Here is a 10,982-nt window from a genome sequence, read left to right as displayed (position 1 = left end):
AAGAAGCTGGAATCCACCGAACCATTCACCAAATCAAGAATCTATTTCTATATGTATGCTTAATTTGCTTATAGACACTGTACAACATCAAACTTGAGTTAATAAGAAAAATATGGTTCACATATTTACATAAATAGCTCAGGTGACTTGTAGTTGTTCAACCTGTGCATGTGTTGAATTATTTAATAAAAGTGAAGCTTATTCAAGAGAGAATTAATTAATCTGTTATTCTTTGTTGTGCTCCCTTGGTATCTTTCTTCCTGGATGATTTAGATCATCAGTGATGTAATCCAAAACCAAATGAGTCAGTTCTCTTCACCTCGACTTTAGAAGAATAAGTAATGATAAGCACTGCGATGATTTTGCGCCTAATGCAAATCTGCTTTGCAGAAGAGGTTTTCACCACAAAGCTTCAGCTACACAAATGACTCACTACCGTGTCTGTGTGTGGCTTCCTGTGAAGATAGGTCATCCTGTTCTCTGTCTCACAGTCTCTGCCCGATTCTTTAACCTCAGTCGACTGTCAACTGTTTCTGTCTTTGCTGAATCCCCCCGATGGATTCAGGCTGATTGATCGTAATGAGTTTGGGGAGCTCAGACATGGCTGGAAGTGCACTGGGAACGGCCTTCTCCCTCCTGCTCCTCGCCTCTATTATACAAGGTAATCCTGGACCACATGTGCTGGTTGCTCATATAATACACCAGCAAAGATGCGATATTCACCATGGGTTTGAAATGTGTATTGGCTTCTGATGTGACAAGCTGCCTGAGTATAATTCTCTGATTTTATCTGCCTGCATCCCAGCAGACTGTAGTATGTAATATCAACTGCAAAGTATAAGTGATTTTGTCTGATCACTTTTCTTGCTTCCAATGTTATCTGTTTTTTTGCTTGACAGGGTTCCAGGATTTAAAGGTGTTCCATTATGAAAAGATGGAGGCAGTGGTGGGTCAGGCCGTTGCGTTACCCTGTACTATAAACACCAGTTTGAACCTCAAGATTGTCAATATTGAATGGAGTAAGAATCTACATGAGATCACAAAGCTGGCTGTGTACAGCCAAGGACATGGAGAACATCTATTTTGGCCTAACGTCAGCATCCAGATTGACAACAAGACATTGGGCTCCCACCTATACCTTCGTGGGGTGTCAAAATGGGACAGTGGTGTCTATACTTGTGAAATGGCAACCTTTCCTCTGGGCAGCATCAGGAGAGAAACACAGCTGGAGGTCAAAGGTAAGATGAAGGCAAAGACATGCAAAGTCATACCTTCGTTCCTTAACCAGACGCTGCAGTCTGCACAGAATTTAACATTTGGATGATGTGCAGTAACTTTCTATCTAATTGTCCATTGCAAATAGTTCTTGTTGCTTCTGATTGCATCAGAGCGCTGCTCCACTGCCAATCTCAGCTGTTATTTACTTCTGAGCAAAAGCAATAATTGCAAGAACACATCTACAGTAAGAGCTTTGTTTGCAAGACTTTTCTTTTCTTCCTTCTGTTTGGCTTATTGTTTTTTCCCTCATCAGTCATGTTGTCCAGTCCAGCCTACATTCCCTTCAGCTGTGAGTGAACTGGAGGGATGTTATGGTCACAAAAAAGGCATTGGAAAACTAAAGGAGGTGTTGTTTATGTGAACTGACTTAAGTCAGTAATCTTTTGCTGACAGCTAGAACTGCAGTTGATTAATCAATTGGTCAATTGAAAAGAACATTAAAGCAATATTTTGTAACTTTTTTACCTTAAAAAACAGTTTCATAATCACGTTGATGGTACAGTGTCTTGTAATAAGGTGAATGGTGTCTCTACCACTTTTTTCTACACTATGTAACTTCAGTGAGAGGGTAGGATCACAGCGTTACATACATGTTTACTTCAAGATACAAGTTTACAACACATATGAGGAATGAGTTTTGTTTGTAGTTAGCACCTACATTACGTCTGACAAATTGTTACACATCTGGGATTTGTTTTTTACGACTGATGTTGGTTTTAGTTATTTGTCAAGCAAAAATGACAAACATTTGCTGGTTCCAGCTTCTTAAATGAAAAAAATGACAGTACATAAAGAGTTTTTGGATAAATGAAGCAATTTGAAGACGTCGCTTTGGGCTCTGGGATGTTTTGCTGAACATTTTTCATAATTTTGTGACATTTTTTAGACTATACCAAGGCTGTGGGCTAACGTTGTCTTGCCATAAGGTTTCTATTTGGCCTGCCAGATGCTTCTAGTGAAAAATAAGAAATACATTTAATTTAAAAAAAAAATTATAATATGAATCACTGTTTATGATGGTCTTTTTTTGTGAGGTAGAAAGGCTTTTTAAATATGCAGGATCCCTAATTATCCCTGAGCATGGCGGGCAGAGTGAGTGCAAAAGTCAGGCAATTAAGGAATCTTGGTAGTACTACATAAGCCCTGAGATGCAAGTGAAAAAAAAATTAAAGAAGGCAAAATAGTTTTTCATGTGTTCCCAAGTCATGAACAAAGGAGAGAAAACAATTTAGATCAGACTTAGAAAATAGATCGCCAGATTATTATGTTTTTTTCTCACTTTTTTTCACACTCTCAGGGCAAAACAATAGGTGCTTGCTTTTGGCCAGTAGTCCAACATTAAGTTTCAGTTTTTGCTCTCCAAGAGAAAAAGTTTGGCCAACCTTGGACTAAACGATTTATCGTTAAAATAATGGGCAGATTTATCAATAATGGAAAATAATCGCGAGTTGCAGCTTTTCTGGGAGCATTTTTGTGTTGCCGTTCCAAATCAATCTCAAATCCACTCTCTTTTAGATGCTGAAATAAAGTGTGATGCGAACAGCACTATCGAGGTCCACGCTGGAGAAAATGTGACCATTCACTGCACAGCGCTCCTGAATGCACAGTACAGGTGGACAAAGGTACAGTCAATCAGCTCATTTCTGCCATTCTGCTGAATTTTACTTCATTCACAGAACGTCAAGATGATTTGTTTACCTCTGACATCAACACAAAAAACACATCTCAATTTGAAAGGTATTCATGTGCTACATAATCTTGTTTTGCACTAGAACAAGAAGCTGGTGTCGGAGAATGAATCTCTGGAGCTCTCGTGGGTGACTGATGCTCACAGAGGGGCTTACATACTGACTGTCAACACAGGAAACAAGAGTCTGCAAAAAGAGTTTACCATAACAGTGCTCACAGCAACCACAAGCTTCGTGACAGGTGAGCATCATCGTTTCCCTCACCGCCACTTTTCTCTTTGTGTCGCACTCAATTTCAGCATTTCCTCAGGGCTGAATTAACAATCTAGCGGAGGGCCCGAGAGACTGAGTGACTTAATAAACTGCACTGGACCAGAGAGCTGATACTTGACTTTTGTTATTATCGTGTGGCTCACTCAATTTTAATTTTAATTAGCTGAAAGGAAAGAGTGAGATTCAAAGGATTTCAAAGCTGCCGGCAATGTTTTGAGAACGTACCAGCGACTACAAAACTTTAAGAGTGAAACTTTCAATTATTTGCTGCAAATCAATTGCCCCGTGGGAATCAGGGTTAACACAGATCTAAAACAGCATTCACAGTGTTGAAATGTAAAACAACCAAACCGCATGTCACCTGCCCCCACCGGTGATACAGCTTGGTGTAGTGCTGTGAGTAGGCTGTGTTTAAGTAGGAAAATAATCCCCGGTTGTCTACTGTCTCATCCTGTATACATGTTTGTAATGAGAATGTGAATACACAAGAAAAGACAGGGCAACAAGCCACACAGACGTCAGAAGTCACTTCCTGCTGTTCCTTTCTGTCTTCTTTCAAACCACAAGAGCAAACACACTCAGCAGAGTCTCTGCAGCGTCTGTGAATCATGGCATGGGGTGAGAGCACAATCTGTTGGACAGACTGGAGTAGTACAGCCCAAATGAAGGGTTGAAAGATAGTGCATTCAATATGGTTTTAAATAAGCAAAATGTCAGTCTTTCAGTTGTGACTCACAGGGGATGCAAGGTGAGATTAAAAATGGATCTGTCCAAGTGTATGTATGGGGTTACACATAGTAGCAGAGACAGATTAACTGTACTTGTTACTTAGATATACATATGCAGCATAAAACTGAATTTGCAATTCATGCCCAGCATTTTGCCTCAGGAATCCGTGCCCATGGCTTCACAGTCCAGGTTACTGAATGAGCTCTTTGCCTTATTTTACCTTCTGATTATGCAGAGTCCATGTTTTAATGATGTACCACTGTGCACTGGGTATTTTAAAGTTTTGTGGTGAATTACTGATACTTCCTCCTCTTTATTTCATCTGCCCAAGGTGAAACTTGTTAAAGGAGCAGATGTGGTAATGCTAACCTGGCTGTAACAGCTATTTCGAGTTCTTGTACTGGAACTCGGGTATGACAAGGGCTGGGTATTGAACTTAGATATTTTTATGACCGAACTGCCCAAATACCATCGTGGATCGAAAAATGTCTTGTCATTTGATACCAAATAGAAAGTTGATTAAGCATATTTCAACAGCATGTTCAATGTAGACTTCCCTGCTTTGCTACTTTCAGATCGTGAGACACAGTCAGCACCATCTAATGTAACTGAGGAGGGTTTGATCGACTCAACACACAGCAGCCCCACCACATCACCGACCCCTGGGCTTTCAACCGCTGACACCAATGTAACTTGGAGTATGGGCACTGATGCAACAGATGTTACTCCAAACCCCAGCAATGTTACGACCACACCTGGAGAGCATATAAATGATACACATATCAGTGTCACCTCAACCCCTGCCACACACACTGACACCTACCACTTCAACACCTCCACTGATCAAGAGGTAAATGCGACTCACGCTTCAAACTCCACTTTTTCTGACCAATCAGTGGCCAGCAATCCATCCACAACACCAAGTTATGGTAGTACAGAGTTCAGATCAACACAGGAGACGAGGAATGAGTCCATGCCACATACAGTGCATGCACCGTTCAATTCCTCAGCCAGCCCGGAGGAATCCAGCACCCTGGGAAGCATTACAGAAAACTCCAACAAGTCTGATGCAACCCCAAGGCTTACTGTCGGAAGTACGCCCAACACTGAAGGTAATAATAGCTTATAATAATAATAATAATAATAATAATAATAATAACAGAAAACTTCCCTTCCACGAAAGCAACATTTCAAGGATAGAATCTGTGACTCCATTAAGATGATCAGGAATGCATTATATTAGGCTTCTAAGTGCTGTATCGTAGGCAACTGGCCGTGTTTCAGATTCTTAAAGACCAGGTGTGAATGGTTGTTAAGCTGTCTGGGGAGGAAACTCAGTACTGCGTCTTAACAACCATTCACACCTAGACCCCCCTAGCCCTAGCAACCCACATGAAGGCCGGTTGGGTCGACAACCCACAAGTGGCCCTAACGACTCTGAAACTCAGAGCTCACATGTGTCCTGAACGACTCTGTAAGGACACTCCCACACAGATTTTAAAAGCCTGCAGCTCCCCTCCAGTTAGTTAGAACTGAAGCAGCCTTTTGGATGATAGGTGAAACGTCTTCAAGACACTGAAACAAGTCCAGTTGCCTACGATACAGCACTGAGAGTTACCATGACCTGGATGACTGAGAACCGTCATCAACATTATATTATGCGTTTCCTCTTTTTGTCTGAGACCCTGAATAATCCAACATCCTGTTGTTTGGCTGAAATGGGCTTTTTAGTGATGCTCTCAAATTGTTTTGGGCACATCATTTTCTCTGCTGCCAAAAAACGGCTAGCATTGTTTGTGGCTAACGAGGTGAGGCGAGCAGGTGCAGCAGCTGGTAAGTAAGACAAACTGTTTCAAAGGCAGAAAAATAACTGCAGACAACAGAGTTAAATGCTCAACAGGCAACTCCCCTTTGAAAAGTACAGATGAATATTAGTCGCAGTTTCTTCGCCTTCACCATCTGCATCTTCATCACATGTGGAGGCTTTCTCAGCCTCAGGCTAGCTCACCTCTTTAAGGTAGAAAGAGTGTCAGCTTCTACGGTTGGAGTCCGAGCAGTCCTGTGGGGGAGGATTGCAGGACACACAGGCAAAAAGTTTTTATAGTTTTACATTTATTATCAATATTTATCGGAGTCTGCTGGGTTTCACCAGAGCAAGCCGGTCAATATTTTCTAAACATATCTTTAGCTGTTGCTGTCCTCCAAAATGACACTTTTCCTCTCTCTGAATATGCTTCTTAGATACTGATGGTGCACGGAGTCATCTATTGTTGCTGTTAATCATCGTTCCAGTGCTGGTATTGATCGCTGTGGCTGGCTTTATCTACAGGAAACAAATGATACAGCAACGGTAAAACTCTTGTTATCCCTTCAAGCATCCTCTACAACTGCTTGCACTTATTCAGGGTCATGCACCGGGCAACCCTGAAAGACGTGAAAAATCAATGGAACTAAGTAACTTTCTAGCAATACCACCAGTTAATATTTGTTCTCTCTCTCTCTCTGTCTTCAGGATGGATTTGCCGCCTTCATTCAAACCCCCTCCACCTCCGGTTAAGTATACAGCTGCAAGACAAAGTGAGATTTCCACAGAGCGATTCCCCACATCAAGATGTAACTCTCTAGCATATGAAAACAGAATCATTACTCCTGACACATTGCACATTGACCGCTGATACATTACATGTCGTAATTGTGAGGATATGATTGAGGAATTGCAGAATTGTTAAATGTATTATGTTCAGTTGCGGTCAGTTTCGAAATGCAGTTACAAAACAGTTGCAGGCAATTGTGCAAATGTGGGCTGCATGTATATCTGATGTGGGTTCTTTGTTATTGTTTTTAAAATGTGTGTGTGTGTTTTTATATTTCCATCAAATGTTTTAAAATTCATGAAATGTTTATGGCTAGTTTAATGTCACTCTGAACGATTACACTGCAGGTGCTGGTGTTATTTACTTTGTTTTTATGACTTTTTTTTGCAATATTACACATTCACTGTGTCTGTCTAATCATTTCTTATTAAACTGCTATTGTATCATATGCAGCAATAAACACATATTCTACACTGTTGGAACAATATGGCTCATTTACTTTGTGTCCTTAAATTAAAATATGCTATTATTCTGTAATGTGATTGATGGTTTCCTGCCGACAACGCCGATAACATCCTCTAAGGTAGCTGTTTAGTGCTTGTGTTGCAAATTGAACGGAGGGTATACATCAAAACCTATTGTTGTCCACATGTACCACAGGCTGACACTTGAGTTTGCAAAGTTGGCCTTGAACCACAAACCACTAACGAATATAACGACCACTGGACACCAGCGTACACACAAATAGGAAATGGGCGTTAATATAGAGTTAAAACAATAAAGCTTTTCTATTTGAGCATTCATGGTTTTATTCTTATTTTTAATGTTTTATTTGATTATTTCTTCGATGGTTTACTTATGCAGATAATGTGAAGACCAAACTAAGTGGACGTAAATGTGTTTCTCTCTCACACGCACACACGTCTATTCAGCAATACTGAGAAAAAACCTCCCACAACTGCTTTTTTTTTCATTTCATTTTCCGACCACAGCAACAAAACCACAATGTACTCTGTGTATGCAAGACGTAAATTCCTGAGACACATAGCTCTGAAGACCCTTGCACACAGATTATCCATATAATGCATGAAGGTCTTTTGTACTGTACTCTACATGTGCTTGTTATGCATGGCACAGTGGGGACTCGTTCACCGTCTGGGAACTGAGAAGATGGCGTAACCCCAATTGTATTTATTTTAGGGTTTAGACCACTTCAAATCATGTTCAGTAAATTAGAGCTAGGACCAGGAGTTTGTTTGAATCATTCTGAATTTCTCCTGAGCGTTTTCGGGCTTTTTTAGGATGAAATGTTTTTTTCTCCTTATATATTTGTTTGATATGTGCAGACATCTCAAAAATGTACACACTTTTAAATGAATATTGAAGCTGCCAACAGATGTTCACAAACCATTGTCATGTTTTGATAGTTGTATGTTGATCTACAACATCGTATTGTTTTTCACAATGGTACCGAGACCGTGTGCTTCAAAATGAGGTTACATTGTTTCCTGTTTGTAACTGAAGAGCAGCCAGCGTTCAAAGGGTGGTGATAACACAGAGGTAACTATGGTAAAAATAGACTACAGTGTAGCACACCTCACTGACTGAACACTGTGATGCCCCAAAGCCTGAGAGCGTCAGACAGACAACCCATTTTGTTCAAGACGGCCGGAATATGACAGGTAGGATCAGACCAACCATTGGGACTTCTAAATATACATTTAGATTTTCAAACTTGTACTAACATTGCTACATTTAACATATACATGTAAATATTTGCGATTGTAGAAATGGTTTTACCTATAAAAGAGGAAAAGCTGAATCATTCTTAAAGCATGTGTCACAGAATATGGCAGAACAAAAGATGCAAGTAAAGACTGAATGATTAAAACAAACAACACAATAAGCGGACAATCCTAACTTTCGTATGTAACTGTATTCTGCTCCGTTTATTGTAGTTTAGTATTCACACATAACGTTGTTGTGTTGATGTCAAAGGAAGTATGCTTATCACGTGGAGCTCCTTGAAACTCTATTCAAACAAATTATTTATTTTACCTTGATAAACATTAGGACTCATTTACAGTAAAACTGTGGTTACAACAGGAAGAATGAATTTCCTGTTGAATTTTTCGGTATTGTTTGGCAGAAACTGCTATATTTCCATTAAGAAAAACAATCACTCGACTGGGTTTTTTGAAAAAATGTCCTTAGATCCATATGCAGTAACACACAGTAGATATTCTTTAAGCGTACGTTAATAATTTAAGAATAATATTCTTTAAATAGCTGAAACTTTCTGTTTTCTTCCAATCCCTCCTCTCAAAGGTCAGGGATTTCAATAGTCAAGCATTGTTGAAGCATTTGACTGCACGTTTGTTTATCACCGTTTCAAAAGTGATGACACATTTTAAAAAATTCTCATCTTTTCTGTTTGTTAGTAAGATGTTATTGAGATACAGAGGGAAATTCCAAACATTAGTAAGAGCTGATAACAAATCTGAAATTCAACACACCGACTTAGAAAACTCACTTTTTGATTCCAAAGGACAGAAGTTTGAGGTTTGAGGTGTTAATGGTCAGTTTGTGTTTGTCTTATAGATTGTAACTACAACAATCTAGTGTTGGCGCTGGCGCTGTTATCCCTGGCCTTCTTGTTCTCTTTTTGTCTCAATGTCATCTTCTGCATCAGACGAAGAGCCATTTGGTGCAGAGGTATGGATGGTTATTTATAAAGTTAATTATATTGTTTTGCTTTTTAAATGAAGCCAACATTGATTCTGACCCTCTGCCAGCTTTCTGTTAGTTACTAAATATTTTATTCATACACACACAGATGAGTGCAGCGACCCACACATTTATGACGGAGAAAGGTATGCTTTTTATTTGTTTTTATTAGTATTATTTAATCCAATACATCTTATTTGTAATAAGTAATAACATATTTTTTTCTTTCTTATGTAAAAATGACATCTTATTCTAGAAATAAACCGTGAAAATTGTTCCTTTATGTCTTTTTGAAGCCCGTCACAGGATGAAGGGCATTATATTCATAACCTCAATCATCATGAGCTGCAGGAAAATCCCCACAATCATCATGAGCAGCAGGAAAATCCAATATATGGCAACATCAGCACAGACAGAAGAGGTGAGCTCAGGCCTGCATTCTGTCACCTTTTAAAAGAAATGAGGTGAAATGAATGCGTTTTTCTTCTTTTCTTTTCTGAACGCCAGTGTATCACTTAGTATTTCACAGAATTAGGTTTGTATGCGTCGCGCATGGTGTCTACATAATTTATCTTTTAAATAATAATTTAATATTATTGTTTCATTTTTCTGTATTTGTAGAAATGTATTTTTGAAAATGCTTTGTGGCTAAGTCTTAGATACGTTTAAGTGTACGCTGAAATAAGCTGAAAGTTCATTTGGGGCGATTCTATGCAGTTTCGATAAAGACACTAATAATTGCATTTCGAAAAAATGTTTCTTGGGGTGCCCCAGTAGCTCAAATAATGAAGTCTGTGCCCCATGTGCAGGGAACTGTGTCCTCGCCGGAGCAGCCCGGGCTCAATTATAACCTGTGGCCCTTTGCTGCATGTTGTCCCCTCTCTCCCCGTCTCCTGACGCTGTTCACCTGTCCTATCAAATAAAGCCATGAAAGGGCTTTTTTTTTTTTAAAAAAACTGTGAAGATCCTTTTCTACCTATTGTTTAAATTTTTTTTTGAGTTCCAGTAATTTGCTGCTTTTTGTAGTAATTAAGTTGGGACATCAGCCTTTAAAAATCTAGATCATAGATGTGTGTGATCAAGGGCTTTACTTTGTGTTGGAAAGTGGTGGGGACACAAGGGCTCACATTAAAAAAACATTTTTAAGTCTTCAACATATGTGATTTGAGGCAATGTAATAAGGGGATTGTATAAGGTCAGAGTAAATAGTAACGTACGGGGAAAAAAATAGAATAACTGTGCATCAAAATTCATTCAATCTCATTTGTAAGTTAACATTTCATGCTAGCTATTTTTTTATATTCACATTTTACTAGTAATGCGTAATATGTATATGAACGTGGCTTGTGAACGTGGCTTGTTGAACAGACATTGTAATCTTTATGCACTCTTTGTCCAGATAAAAATATGATAAGACCTTGGGGCATCTTAGTCTATTGAGATATGTGAGTATAATACTGCTTTTGTTCACTAATGTGATTTTAGTGTTTAAGCAGGAGACAAGATAGCTTTGAAAAGCGATGCACGCCGCTCTTTGTGACCTTTTAACTAGACTGTCAGAAGGATTGTTTGAAAAGCAAAACGTATGCAGCTATTGTTGTGTAGACTTTGTCTCCTACAACTCCTGGCAGCAGTGCTAATGAAATACATTTATTATAATGGAGTAATAGTGTGTAAAACAAACAACCAAAAT

At 39.1% G+C, this 10,982-nt stretch overlaps 1 protein-coding gene across 1 annotated transcript; it reads left to right on the top strand.

Moving 5' to 3' along the window:
- The first annotated feature begins 514 nt into the window (after positions 1-514).
- LOC141007425 (uncharacterized) lies at positions 515-7,039 on the top strand. Its single transcript, XM_073479789.1, has 7 exons — positions 515-661; positions 900-1,238; positions 2,794-2,900; positions 3,051-3,207; positions 4,544-5,080; positions 6,210-6,318; positions 6,481-7,039. Exons 1-7 carry the CDS (start codon positions 580-582, stop codon positions 6,641-6,643), a joined length of 1,494 nt encoding a protein of 497 aa, XP_073335890.1. The 5' UTR covers positions 515-579; the 3' UTR covers positions 6,644-7,039.
- The last annotated feature ends 3,943 nt before the right edge of the window (positions 7,040-10,982 follow it).

This window comes from Pagrus major, chromosome 13 (genome assembly GCF_040436345.1).
Source record: "Pagrus major chromosome 13, Pma_NU_1.0".
In the NCBI taxonomy this organism is placed as follows: Eukaryota; Metazoa; Chordata; class Actinopteri; order Spariformes; family Sparidae; genus Pagrus; species Pagrus major.
The sequence above is the reverse complement of the archived record's forward strand: the minus strand, read 5'-3'. Positions and strand labels throughout refer to the sequence as shown.

What these genes read in the sequence shown, in the direction of transcription:
- LOC141007425 (XM_073479789.1), top strand. Translation starts at nt 580, where the DNA reads ATGAGTTTGGGGAGCTCAGACATGGCTGGAAGTGCACTGGGAACGGCC. An exon ending in CACAGTACAGGTGGACAAAG is followed by an intron (nt 2,901 to 3,050) that starts GTACAGTCAATC and finishes GTTTTGCACTAG; the next exon opens with AACAAGAAGCTGGTGTCGGA. An exon ending in AACCACAAGCTTCGTGACAG is followed by an intron (nt 3,208 to 4,543) that starts GTGAGCATCATC and finishes TGCTACTTTCAG; the next exon opens with ATCGTGAGACACAGTCAGCA.